Source organism: Hypanus sabinus, chromosome 7, assembly GCF_030144855.1.
Source record: "Hypanus sabinus isolate sHypSab1 chromosome 7, sHypSab1.hap1, whole genome shotgun sequence".
NCBI classification, from domain to species: Eukaryota; Metazoa; Chordata; class Chondrichthyes; order Myliobatiformes; family Dasyatidae; genus Hypanus; species Hypanus sabinus.
The window spans coordinates 132,488,825-132,503,728 of record NC_082712.1 but is presented as its reverse complement, the minus strand read 5'-3'; the positions used below and the strand labels follow the sequence as shown (position 1 = coordinate 132,503,728).

The following is a 14,904-nucleotide window of genomic DNA, read 5'->3' as shown; positions in this document are numbered from 1 at the left end:
AAACCCAGCAGTCCCAAAAGGCTGCAGTCTGCATGAACTGAATGAACTTTATATTTCCATCGGACAATACATTATCTCCTAGACAACGATAGAGCTATTTCTTATTGATTATTATTATACCCGCACTTTTAGATTTAGTATTGATGACGTATATTATCTGTGTGTATTTTTACTAATAAATACTGTTAAAAATAGTATCATCAGACTTCAACGGACCTCTCTATCTTTGCTGGTAAGTGACCCAGTTACGGGGTTCGTAACAAGTAAATCATATTTTTCCACACACAACTTCCATCATTTCTTCAGAAATTATAAGCTGTTGTTTATTTTCTGTCTCCCTCCATAAAAATAAGCAATGAAACAAAGCCTAGCTTAATGAATGGCTACTAAGTACTGGATGTGATCCCAAAAAGGCACTATGACCAGCTCTGAAATTCCCTTATCAATGCCAAAGCATGTTAAGAACATCAGTTAGTTTATTAAACATTCCAGCTTGTCTTCATGGTCAGGCACTTTTTTAACACAGTTTTTGAAGAGGGAGCCATATGGTAAAAAAAAAAGGTTGTTTGGGTATGGTGATGGTTTTTCTTCAGCTGGTTTAAAAAAAATCTGAAGGTTAATATGATCAAAGTCATAAAATGTAACATGAATAAAAACACATAATGCTGGCAGGACTCAGCAGGCAAGACAGCATCTATGGGAAGAGGTAGTGACGACGTTTCAGGCCAAAACCCTTCATCAGGAGTGAAGTAAAATGGGATGGTCGAGGGGAGATTAGAAGTGGGGGGAGGGATGAAGTAGAGAGCTGGGAAGTGATAGGCTGAAAGGAAATGGGCTAATGTAACAAAGTTTCCTGTAGCCTTTGCACTGTGCCATGTATTGTCCGTGAAGAGCATTCCCTCGAAGATCTACATAGTTAAGACTGCATGTAGAATCTTTTCCCAGCATGGATACAATCGTAAAAACGAGGAAATCTTTAGATGCTGGAAATTCAAGCAACACACACAAAATGCTGGTGGAACACAGCAGGCCAGGCAGCATTTATAGGAAGGAGTACAGTTGACGTTTCGGGCTAAGACCCTTCATCAGGACTAACTAAAAGAAGAGATAGTAAAAGATTTGAAAGTGGGAGGAGGGGGAGATCTGAAATGATAGAAGACAGGAGGGGGAGGGATGAAGCTAAAAGCTGGAAAGGTGATTAGCAAAAGGGATACAGAGTTGGAGAAGGGGAAGGATCATGGGATGGGAGGCCTAGGAAGAAAGAAAGGGAGAGGGGAGCACCAGAGGGAGATGGAGAGCAGGCAAAGAGTGATTGTGAGGGGGACAGAGAGAGAGAAAAGGAAAAAAAATAAATGAATAAGGGACGGGTAAGAAGGGGAGGGGAGCATTAACATAAGTCAATCTTCTGTCAAGATATGTCTATCCATGGCCTCCTCTACTGTCAAGATGAAGCCACACTCAGGTTGGAGGAACACCTTATATTCTGTCTAGATAGCCTCCAACCTGATGGCATGAACGTTGATTTCTCTAACTTCCGTTAATGCCCCCAACTCCCCTTCTTACCCCATCCCTTATTTATTTTCCCTTTTTTTTTCTCTCTGCCCTCTTACAATCACTCCTTGCCTGTTCTCCATCTCCCTCTGGTGCTCCCCTCTCCCTTTCTTTCTTCCTAGGCCTCCCGTCCCATGATCCTTCCCCTTCTCCAACTCTGTATCCCTTTTGCCAATCAACTTTCCAGCTCTTAACTTCATCCCTCCCCCTCCTATCATTTCAGATCTCCCCTCCCCCATTCAAATCTCTTCTTTCAGTTAGTCCTGATGAAGGGTCTCGGCCCAAAACATCAACTGTACTCCTTCCTATAGATGCAGCCTTGCTTCCTGCGTTCCATCAGCATTTTGTGTGTTGCATGGACATAATACTTTTTTTTTTGCCAAAGATGCATCTTTTGTTAGGGGTAGTGAGAAAGGTGACAGGGATCAGGTTTAACGAGATGTGAGGGATGTATCTTTTTACTCAGATAGGTGGATGTATGGAATGCACTGCCTGCTATGGTGGTAGAGGCAAATACATTAGAGGCTTTTAAGAGACATTTAGATAAGCACACAAATGGGAGGATGGAGGGATAGGGACATTGTATAGGTAGGAGGGATTGTTTTACTTTCTAGCTGGCTTGGCACAGCATTGTGGACTGAAGTGCCTGTTCTTGTGCTACACTGTTCTATGTTTTTACATCCACAAATAGGCCCAAAATGCTTGGGAGCATTTTATAATTTTTAAAATTTTGATTAACTAGTTACAGAAATCTTGCCATTTGTTTAGTTAAAGCCGTTATTTTTAAAGACATGTCAATGAGATGCACTCAACGTGTAAATACAGAAACAAACATCTTGATCAGAATCCCAGATCAACTGATTAGTACTCCAAATTAAAAAGAACACTTTTATATCGAAGAAGTGATAGGGTGTAATTTATATCACATTTTCCCTGGATCATTTCTATTTTGCAACTTTAACTTATAAATATTTAGACATTGGCATAACTTTTCAGCATCGCAGCAGAGTTGGGTACAATTACAACATTTAAAAGCCATTTGGAGAGATACACAGGTAACATTGAGAGGGATATGAAACTAGCTTGCACAAACATTTGGTCAGGATGATGTTTGGCTGAAGGGCTTATTTTTGTGTTTTATAACTCTAATACTGTGACTATCCCATTTAACTGCGAATAATGGCAGTTTATCATCATCTTATAGCATTGGTGCCAACTACATGGATGACGAGGAAACAGTACCAGTATAACTTGATGTTTCATAGAAGTTTTACAATAAAGTTTGACCTGACCATCTTTGGCTGCATCTTCAGTCATTCCCTCTGCCATGCTGTCAGGAGTATGTTTGTTCTATAACAATTTTAAAGAGATCATTCACAATTTTTCTGATGCTGGAGTAATCCACACCAGACTAAAATAGGAAGTGCATAACATTCAGGGTAGGGTTAAGTTAAAAAAGTAACATTCAGAGCAGATTAAAGTCCTGTCAATAACTGCTAATAAACAAGTCTAAGTCATCCCTCATGATCCATTATGGTATCTCAAAGTCCTTCATCAACTTAATGATGTTACCACTGATCAGAACCTGAAGACCATATTTCTCAAGAGAGCATCGATATACGTTACTGTTAACAGTGCACTAAGAAATAAAATATTTTACAGTTGAGGAGAAACACTATTTTTAAAATGCAAAGGTTCTTTCAGTTATGTGGAGAAGTTATACAATGAGGTACCAGCACAATGAAAATATAGGTTTGTTTCTAATGTTCAAAATAAATTGGCAACGCATAGCCTGAGTATTAATTTGTTAGACCTCGAGATTTAACCAGACAAGTTCCTCTCGAGATTGTAGTAGTAAAAAGGCAGGTCAGATGGCTTGCGATATTAGTTATTGGAGTCTCTTGGCACTTGTTTCATTGTCTTTGGGGTCTGGAAATTTCCCAATTTTTCCTATATTGGCTCAAGGCATTTTTGTCTGTGTTATATTTTAATACAGTTACAATGCATTTCCTTCATCATGTATCATTAACTATTCCACAAATAACTGGAAAGAAAATTATTTCCTGATCCAGAGCTGTCTTTGACTACAATGCTACACATGTTGAGATCATGGGATCAGTGGAGTTAACCTCAAAATGCTTCATCGATTATATGTCAAAAACCAGGACACTCCAAGAACTATAATATGAAAGGTTAATTGCTTCAGCAAGAAACACATCAGTTTATTTTTCATTTTACTGATGTAAATATCTACATAGGATAAAGTTGTTATTACAAAGTGCTAAAAACTGTACTATTAAACATTATTACTTGGTCAGTATATCTGCAATATTCTGCACTAGATTTTTAAAAGCCTTGTTAATATTAATCAGGATTTTTCTTATAGGAATATTAATAGTGATATTCATTGTGTATTTGTGACATTAACATATTACATACATCAAAAATACAGCGCAATTACACATTCAGTAGTTTTTGTAGGTACAATGCTGCAGAGTTTATCTGGATTAACTAGCACATACCCCAAAATAGATTGAACAAAACAGCACTACACTGAAGCACAAATAATCTATTTTCAACAGGACTTTCACATGTTGCCTGATTGCAAAATATCAAATACATTTCCTTCCAATTAAGTTAAATAATTCCCTTTTCTCAATTGTAAACAGGATTTTTTAAAAATGACATCATCTTGTTTGACATACTTCATTGTTCTTATAAACAGTAATATGCCTGTAAGTTTTACTACTGAATACAACAGAACTTAAATATGGTGGTAACACAATTTATAAATTCTGTAATTCCATTTTTAGCATATTTCATCAACAGGAACACTGTACATTGCAATAAACTAGTCTGTAAATATGCTCCTTAACTACAGCTATGTCAACATTCTTCGCTCTACCATGGTAAAAAAGAAATCATTTATCATAGAGATTGCACATCATAGGAAAGGCTAGGATAATAATACTGAAATCAATGCAGGCATGTGTTCCAGGTAGTGGCAGAGAACAATCTGCATGTTGGAATAAGCAAATAGTGATAATAGTAACAATGTACTTTAGCATTCCCATCAAATCACTTTTAATAATTTTAATACTAGAGGATTACTTGTAGGTTGTTATGCAATGTAACACATCAATTTCATAGTTTTGAAAACATGATTCTGATTTTACAAGCTGCATATGAAGATAGAAAGAAAATAGCATCAGGCCTGTAACCATAGGAAACCCAAGTAACAGAACTACTATTGTTTGGAAGCATATTTTTTGTGAAATCAAAATGTCTTTAAGAGAAATAATGACTGGAATAAATTATTTGTTACAATCAAGTACACAGAACCTGGCACTTTTACAACCAAGTTAGGTTTATGCTAAACCTTGGGAGTTGTGTGGCAAATTTCCCATGGCTACAGCAGGTAATAGAGACATTTATTGTATTTATGACTTTACACTGTGGACAGTGATCTTCATCATCACAAATCAGGATGTTGTGTGAAGGAAACATCCACCACTGCAGCTCACTGAGTATCTCAATGCCTGTCTGGGTTCCAGCAACTAACAGATCTGTTCAGTATGGTTGATAGAAATTAATATATTATACAAAACATCTGTGATATTCAATCCAAAACATGAAGAGCCATTTTTAAGTAAAAGGTTAATTTTTGCAAATCCCACAAGTTAGATGCACAAATCTGAATGTCTGAAATCTAATCTTCCATTAGATTTGCCAAAACTTTGTGATGTTGCAACAGGTGCATGTAATACAATTTCACTGCACAATGCTTTCTTTTCCAGTTTTTGTTTAACTTTGCATTCTCTTTCCAATATAAGCTCCCTTTCTCAATTGTCATACTTTTATTTCACAATCCTCCAATCTAATTGGTTATGATGAAACAGTTTCATGCTAACCCACTTTTCAGTTGCCTTGTCCGTCATTGTGATCTCATCAAATTGTGTTTTCAGAATCTTATTCTAACTTTTTAAAACCTTAATATAAATGTAGCTAATTCAGATGTCATGCTAAAGCAAATTGTGGCTTATTATTTCACTGTTTTACTTTTATTTTCACCCAGCTTGTGTGTTTGCTGCAAGTATTCAGGGATGCTGCAATCCACTGCAGATTAGATAACATGGCCATTTTTATTACGTCTATATACCAAAATGTTATTTTGGGAAAATATCTGACAATTGATGGTATGGGATTTTGTAATCTATGGGAAGGCCTCAGTCTGAAATAGGTAATTATCAGAACTGAGAAGTTCTGATTTACATTGATAATTTTTTTCTGTACAGCTTTGCTTGCATAACTGATGAAATTAAAGTTATACAACAAGAGTAATATTGATTATGAAATAAAAGCAGTCAACAACATAATCTTGCTATACTTTGTCAATTCCCTTATTCAGCAGGAAAATTACACAAGGGGGCAATTAGATAAGTGAAGTGCTGTGTAAACATTTTTATGCCTTTGCAAAAGACCTATGGGCCTTAAGAGTAGTAATTGGCTCAATGACTGAAGAGAGAAGTGTCACACTGAAGTGAATCCAACCTTAAACTATTCTTCTCATGATGAAACTCCTTTGAAGCCTTGCAGGGTATCAATCAGAAGTAAAATCTGATTAATAGTTGTTATTATCCCTTCTTCTGTTCACCCCAAAGCCACATTTGGTGCCATGCAAAATATTTATAAAAAATAAGGCACATAGCATTAAAGATAATGTATTCATAATAATGAATTTGATGTTCAGTTGGAAAATTAATTATAAATGCAGACAATGAGCATGACCATAACAAAGAGTTAAGTCAGCAACCCCAATCCTGTTAAGTCTTTGGCTGAATCCTTGATTGTCTTGAACATAAGCATTAAAAGAAATTATTCACAATAGAGGCTCACATCCAAATCGCTACAATTCTTCATAAAAAGTCCAAGATACAAAAGAACTTAGATGTGTTCTCTTTACTCCCTCCAATCTTAAGGCCACAATATGCTCTCCTGCTAATTGGACATTCGCTAAGTGTTCCAACAATTTCTGCTAATGCTGACAGCAGAGCCAAAGAAAATAATCAAATGAATCCAACAGCAAATCACAGATATTCTAAGCTTCTGTCCTGTTTATCTGTTAGCCAAGCTGAGCCCATATTCTATGTCTTACCACTATCTTAACTCAAAGTCTTGGATTTGACTGCTATCATTTTCAGGAACACTAACACAAAGCTATATAGTGGAGCATCTAACATCCCTTTGCATTTCCACTTACAATTAGATTGATAAATTTCCTTTTTCATAAACAATGGTTAGTTAACTGATTTGAGTTCACCTAGATTTTATTTGGCTCCCAACAGAACTATAAGTATCCACCTTGTGATTTGAAATCTTATAACCTGTGAACGCAGTATTTTAGTATTTGAACCCAAGTTAGCGTAATTTTTTTTCAAATTTACATACTGGCCTAAATGAGTGATGTTTCACACACTTGTAAGGTTGTTTACTGTACTTTTAATGATAACAATGACTTTAACATTCTTCCCCACACTCCGCACAAATTTCCAGCTATACGTTGGTTTTATGTCGCTCAGCAGTCTTTTGATGCAAAAAACCATAACTTTGCACCACAGCTTTGAATTCTGATTCACCTTGAAATAAAATTCATCAGTATAAGAGAGCTCAAATATATTAGTATAGTGCTTTCCATAAAATTCTCCATGGAGCACAAAGTGGGAACCTGTGCTGTGTTAGCCACTAGAAGTAGATTTACGGGCATATTTTCCAGTGATTTTCTTCTTTAAATGCCATGGTTTGGATGTATTTCTGAGGGTTAAATATACCTCTGGGATGTATTGACCTGAGATTTGAGCCTACTAGTGGGGCGCTATGGTAGCGTAGTGGTTAACACAACACTATTACAGCTTGGCATCTGTAAAGAGCCTGTATGTTCTCCCTATGGTATGTATGGATTTTCTGGTTTCATCTCACAGTCCAAAGCAGTACTGGTTGGTAGGTTTTTTGGGCATTGTAAATTATTCTGTGATTATACTAGGGTTATGCTAGGTAGTGTGGCTCGAAGGGCCTATTCCGTGCTGTATCTCAATAATTAAGATCTTGTAGCCTCTTGAATGGTGCAGGCTATGATTCAAGGCAAATACATACTCAATGTGGCATCAGCCAACATAGTTATAAACACGATGCATACATTTTAACAAGATGTTTATGATCCCTTAATTCTATTCCATGAATAATCTGTTACACAATATGACAATGCTGAACCAGAACAGCTCTCCTATCAGCAGTCAAATATGAGAACATTTCTTAAATAACCAACATCCTGAAGATCATCACTAAAATTGACAATAACTTTTAAAAGTGTAAAGAATTTGTATACAAGAGACAACTGTATAAATGATGCATTGAGGGTATGAAGAATCTAAAAAGAGTTGCCAACTTTGTATTACTTGTATGGCTGTTTAGCTGTACATTTTAGATTGCCACCAAGGCTGCAAATGAAATTTTCTAAACGAAAAGCACCAAGGCAGAACATCATTTTTATTTGATCAGTACAAGGGAGTAACTGACATCCAACCTAACACCCTAATTATAAATTCTGACCATATCTCCTGCAGTGTATACTCTTTCTGAAATACATTACTCATGTTGTTTTAGCCACATCTTCCAGGTTTCTGGCCTTCACCATCAATAGCAAAAATGGAACTGCCTACAAGTTTAATTCCAAATCACTTGGAAATACATCACTGCTCCTTTCTTCTTACTGGGTTGAAATACTACAACTTGCTATCTGACATCACAATGTTAGTACCTTACCAAAAGATCTGTAGTAGTTGACTCACTACCACATTATCTTAAAGGGTATTTTGGGAATGGATAATAAAATATTGACAATGTCAGCAAGACCTGCGTGCTGAAAAATCAATTGTAAAGGACCTGGTTGTCAAATACTACCAAATGTGCAAAATTCCATTGAAGTCTATTTTATCCCATGTTCAATTAATGGTAACTTTTAACTGTTTATTTTTAGATATTTTAATTAAGATATTGCCAGATCATTACTAATTGGAGTATGAACGTGGGCTAAATGAAAATAAATATGCATGTGTGGAGTTCCAATTTTCATAGCAAAGAAGAATGTGGAGTTAAAATACAGCTTCCAAAGTCTTGAATAAGCTACTGAAGTGAGAAAAGACAATAAAAATTGTATTTTTAATGAATAGATTTGCAGGTGAAATAGAGGGACCTCCTCTGGAGACACTTCATTGTGCCCAACTATTTCCCTATCAGTAAGTTCAGATGTATGTCTTAGAATAAGATTTGCATCTGGTGAGATTGAAAACTGGCATCTCCTTAGTTGCTGCACCTGTAGTTGCAATAATCAAATTAAGTGAGCTTTAACCGTCAAGTCCAATTGCGTATCTTAATCTGATAAAATTGTGTTAAATATAGTTTATATACTTTGATAGGAGCTGCAAGCAAATATATTTTTTTTCAGAACTTGCATTGATTAGTTGATTCTGGACATTAGCTTGGTATGTGTTTCCACTGAGTACTCTCATTATATACCTTGTGGAAGCAATGCCAATTCCAATGAAGTTGTTCAGTAAAATAAATATTTGCTAGGACTTGCAGCTAATAGATTTTTGAGGGAAACACATTTTTCAAGTTACAATAGTATATTTAAAATGCATGCAATAGAAAAATTACTTTTTAAGATTATCTATTATCAAGCAACCTATGGGCTATTATCAACCAAGCATGGGCTAATAGAATTTTACTTTCTGATATTTAGTAGATTAACTAAAATAAAAAGCAAGCTGTGTACTACATCAGAACTGTTTTGTATTGTGTGGGTATTATAATCAATATTATTTTACTTCCTATTCTGCATTACATAATGACTACATAGTATAATTCATTTGTACAAAATAATATTTAAAAGAATCAAGTTTCTTTGCAAGCTTAGTTCTCCAATAAATATTCTAGGATTTATCACAATACAGAAAATAGGTGTCCATTTCTTGATCTGATAGTCTAAACAATTATATTAAAATTCATTTTGTTGCTAAGACTGACAGTTGTTTCTTTATATTTATTCAAATACATTAGTGCAGTGATGCAATTTTAATTAAAGTAGGCTATGCTATATGAACAACAATATAGGCTTTATATTTGTGGTAAACTATATTCTTGAAAGACATTACTTGATTTATCATATATCCAATGTAAAATTAACTAACCTTAAACATGTACAGACAATAAACAATTTTCCAGTTAATGTTAGTGTAATTTCTATCAGTCCTGTTTTTGCTATTGCATGCATAAAATGAAAGTACAAGCACAGGTTATCATAATGCACAGTACATTCTTTGTCTCCAATGTTGCACTCTGAGGTGATGGATAATAATTACACACAATAGAACATCTGATCTCACGCATACTTATGCAGAGTAAAGCTTCTCAAAAACTCTTTAAAAATATCCCACCTCTATGCCACAGCAGCTACAGAAAAGCCTCACCTGGTGTATCAGTGCAATCATCTTTTTTCAATCTATATACCAGTAATTTCATGGTTGTTTGAGTAGGAATATTAATATTAATTAGTCCGGCATTGGGATTTAGTGTTATTTGATTCATGCCAAACCTACCCATATTGTAATACTGATATTTTATTGATTCAACCCTCCAAAAATACAGTTCTACTTTTTTTTGGTTTGCTTAAGTGGAAGAGGGTGGGAGGTATGTTATGCAGGACTAAATGTTAATATCCCTTATTTGCACTCCTGCGACATGCTGCCTAGATTCTGTGGGGTAGCCAAGTGAGTGGTGGCATCTTCTGGGTTATCAAGTGGGCGCCCTCTTTCCTCAGTGTTTCGCTAATAGGTCCACGACACCTCCGGAGGGTTCAGCAGTGAATCCCGGCGTCCCGGGCTCACCCCCTAGATGCCATTCACTCACGTGGGGGCCCAGATGGAGTCCTTTCTCTTCATCCAGAGCCACTGACTACCCTTTTCAGCAGCTCTGGAGAGGTCTTTGACTGCTTGTCGGTGTGTCTACCCTCACACTCCCAACTCCCGGAGTAGCCTTGATGTTGATGTGGCTCCAAATCCTCTGCTTCGACCGGTCGGACCCTTGCTTTCCAGCCATGTTGCTGCACATCGGCTGCATGCTCAGCGTACCTCAGCTTCTTGTACCTTACAAGTACCTTTAGTTCCACATTCATCTTCCTAAAACTTAATCTTAGCAATAGAGTAGGACTTTTACGGACAACTGTTCAGCAACAGTTGGGACAGCTGAGAATATTACCAACCCAGTTGCATACACTATTTTGATCCTTTTATGCTCATACAAAAGAATGAAATATTTTTAAGCAGCTGACTCCACTGCTCACTTGTTTTTTCCACCTGTGCGTAGAGAAGCATTTGGTGTTAGCAATGCTCAAATGTGCAAAGATTTTGGCAATGACAATAGCTATAAAATGTTTGAGAACTATACAGAGCAAAGATAAGAGATTAGAGCCATTATTAAAATAAACTATTGAAAACAAGATACTGTCTTCTAAAAGGCCAATCAAATTTATCAGGTAATGGTCAACAAATATTGTTTTTAAAAAATAGCCTGAATTCAAGACTTACAAAGCTTAAGTGTGAAGATAACCAAGATTTCATTCTGCAAAACTGCATTTGAATACCATTTTTTTTGCAAAGCAACTGTGATGCACTTACTAAAGCAAGTGGCAGAAATGTAACAATGATGGCATGTCCAGAACAGACATAAAATTTGAGCATAGAAAGTTTTTTTTTAGAATTGCTAGGCCACTTCCAGAAATGACAGAATGCTTACAGCCTAATAGCCAGTTCTTCAACAATCAATTGCTACTGCCACTACAACTATTTAAAGTAATCATTAATGGTTTTGAGAGATTAACATTTCAGCACCCAGATGTCAGCTCCTGCACTATCCAGTTTTGTAAATGATAACTTTGGTGAAAAGAACTAATAAAAGCTGAATTTGTTTTCCACATTAAGTCTATCTGTTACCAGAGGGAGTAACAGCAAATTCCATTACAGAACAGGAATATTTAGTTTCAGACAGCAATGATATTACTGCAAAAATACAGCAAATAAAGGAGTTATAAAATGCAACATGGACTAAATTATCAATCATTATTTCCTACAAAATATCATTAATTAATTTTGTGAAAAATTAAAATGTTAAGGATTAGACACGATTTTCAACAGAGAAGAACTGTAAATTGAAGAAAATGGTAGAAATTGACACATTGATCATTACCAGAATGATAATTAATCTGAGTGAACCTTGATATTGAAAGTTGATGCATTGCAATAAAACTGCATATGCTGGAAATACGAAATAAAAAAAAATGCTAGAAACGCTTAGAATTAAAGTTTCTTTCTCCACAAATTTCCTGGGTATTTCTGGCATTTTCTGTTCTTAATTTAGAATGTGATGGAACTAGCTGTTGTAAGGATCTCACCAGAAATATTAACTTAACAATTTTCCATTCAGATTTTTAACCAAACCTGAGAATTTCTAGATTTCCATCACTGTTTCCTATTTATGTCCAACATGCTGGAATACTAACTATTTTACTACTTGTAACTGCAATACTAATATCACACACTGAAACATTGGTCAGCTGAGGTTTGTAGAGAGTCCTACATGATACCTAATTGATGTAGGCTTTGAAGTCCCAGTACTAAACTGTATTCATGAAAATAAAACAATATTCTTTGAAGGTTATTTTGAAATTTGAGAACACATTAGACCAAAAACTTAACTGGATCTGCCACAAGGATGACCATTATAACTGGGTGTTGTAAGGTGAATAGCTCATCTCCTGACCCTCAATGACATTTTTTAACCAATTAAGAAACCTTACAGCACAAATGACAGAACAATTTGCTTGACCAACACTCCATCACCATCTTGAACATTTATGCCATCCATCATCATCATCACCATCACACCATCTTGTCAAACCTGCAACTTGTCAACTAAAAGGGTTACAAGCATGTTACATCATTCCCCCCCCCCCCCAGTTCCTTTTAGAGTCACGTAACATTTGGACTTGGAAATATACTGCCATTCCTTTGTCATCAAAATGCTGGAACTCTACCGAACAATCTCACAATGTACAAGACAAAGAATGCAGTAGTTCAAGGTAATGGCTCACCAGCACCTGTTCCTGAGCAATTAAAAGTGGACCATAATGACAACTTTTCCTGTGACTTCCACATCACACAATTAAATTTAAAAATAAGTCTCCCTTGGTAATTAAATATCAACTGACACTATTAGTCTCACTGGAGATCTTTTTTGTATATTCATTGGTCATATCTGAGACCAAAAGATTAAAAATAAATTATATAGGAAAGTGCAGATTAACTACATTTTAACATCAACATGATGGCTGCTAGTAAGACGAGGACTTTATCCATTAGGGTCTTTTATACCAAGTCTGTTCCTTGATTTTACCGTTGCGGGCAAAAGTGGTTTATTCTTATTCTTAAAATTTCACAGTCCTACTCTTTAAGGAAAACAACATCACTTATAAATTAGCATGCTTATGTGCTCTGTTAGTACTTCACTGAGTTCTATAGAGCTGAGATGACAAGTTCTGCAGGCTTGTTTGAGTTGGATTGGTTGTCCGCTGGAGTTGAAGTTCTCAACTTTGTATCCATAGTCAGGCACTCCTGGCTGCTAATGCAGGTTGGAGTAATGTCCATCAGCTCTCCACTTGAACTAAATGGAAAGGATGGAGACACCGAAATCCCAGATGAGGTTCCAGCATCTGCTGATCCGACAAACAGACGGGGTGGTTTTGGCACTAAATTGGGTTCAAACTGTGCCCGCATCAAGATCTCGTGCTCACTTACTGACTTGGGAATTTCATTATATTCCTCTAAGTTATCATCAAGTACCAAATGATAAATATCTTGGAAGGAGCTGCTTTTTCCATCCAAGTTGAAAAGACTGTCTATAAACTCTGCAAATTCAAGCACTTGTGGGCTTGGCACCTCTCGCAGGCTTCCTGTCCATTCTTTACTCTCATCTTCTATTGGCAACTTATCTGAAAAGCTATCTTCTTCCACTTCTGTGACTTGTTTGTTCTCCTGCTCACCAAAATCTGCTTGCAGGGGGCTAGGTAGAGAATAACAGCTGTTCTGCAGTGGTTCAAATGGCTGCACCTCCTGAGAATGTTTGGATAAACTATCTGCAGCAAGTAACTCAGTCCGGGAACTAAGGGAAGGATTTTCCTCTGGAATTGCTGGATCAATGTAGAAACAATGTGACTCATCTTTCTCCATTACAACTTGCAGACTTGGAGAGCCTCTTATGCTGCGAAATCCAGAGGATCGGCGTGAATCAAAACTATAGATAGACTCATTGTCAGAAAGACTTTCCATGGTAGCAAGTGGTGCCCTACGTTCCTCTATATCAGTTACCAGCCTCTCTTTAGTGTCCATTAGTAGCAACTCAACAGGATCATTTTGGCACTGAACATTCTGTTTTGTCCGATAGAGAGTTTCAAAGCTTAGTTCAGATTTTGACTTGCTCCTGTAAAGAGAAACATGACAGTTACACAACAAATCACAGACCAGTAAGTTAAGAAATTCCTATTAAAATACTTGTGTCAAACTTAGATTATCTAGAAGACTACTGGATTTCTCGTTGCTTAGCACAATAGACTGGCTTAAAAAAACATTGGCATTATATTCCAAGGTGAAAACACCTATTATAAAGCAAGGCAACCTTGTCACCAAATATAGCTTGAAGTTGATAGTTCGCGTATCTCAATATTCAATTGCATTGAAAAACAATCCCCTTCTCTAAAAAGCATGTCTACTGCTACCTGAGATAGAGTACAGTCATTGGAAATGTTTGCAGACAACAAAGAAATTGCAGGATAAGAAGCATAAAACAGCTAGCATGTACTAGCAAGGAATTGGTAAACAAAGTAAATCATATTTTTAAGAAATCCACTCCAATGATGTTGAAGGTGAGTGCATGGTGGGGAGGTAGATTTATCTTTAATATCAGCATATCAATAGGAGTAAAGTAGTTTCTTAAGAACCAGGGATAAAAAGTACAACTGGTATGAATCTTCAAGGCACTGAAAATAATTTTTACCTTGCAGCTAACTTGGAATCCACATTCTTTGTTTCTGAACAATGCCAATATTCTGGGTGGAAGAGTAAGGAAGATTTGCACTGTGCCACAGAGTACAGTATGTGTAAATACGGGGATGCATGCTAGTTACAAGCTTGGATGATGTGTAACCTAAAGGTTTACATTTTAAATGTGGACAGAAGTATTACCAAA

At 36.3% G+C, this 14,904-nt stretch overlaps 1 protein-coding gene across 2 annotated transcripts in view; it reads right to left on the bottom strand.

Moving 5' to 3' along the window:
* Positions 1-3,539: 3,539 nt before the first annotated feature.
* dagla (diacylglycerol lipase, alpha) overlaps positions 3,540-14,904 on the bottom strand; it is a 370,588-nt gene continuing 359,223 nt past the window's right edge. For both annotated transcript variants that reach the window (XM_059975669.1, XM_059975670.1), the window contains one exon: positions 3,540-14,139. In XM_059975669.1, coding sequence (XP_059831652.1) covers positions 13,176-14,139 — 964 coding nt within the window. In that variant the 3' untranslated portion in view covers positions 3,540-13,175. The remainder of the gene's footprint in view (positions 14,140-14,904) is intronic.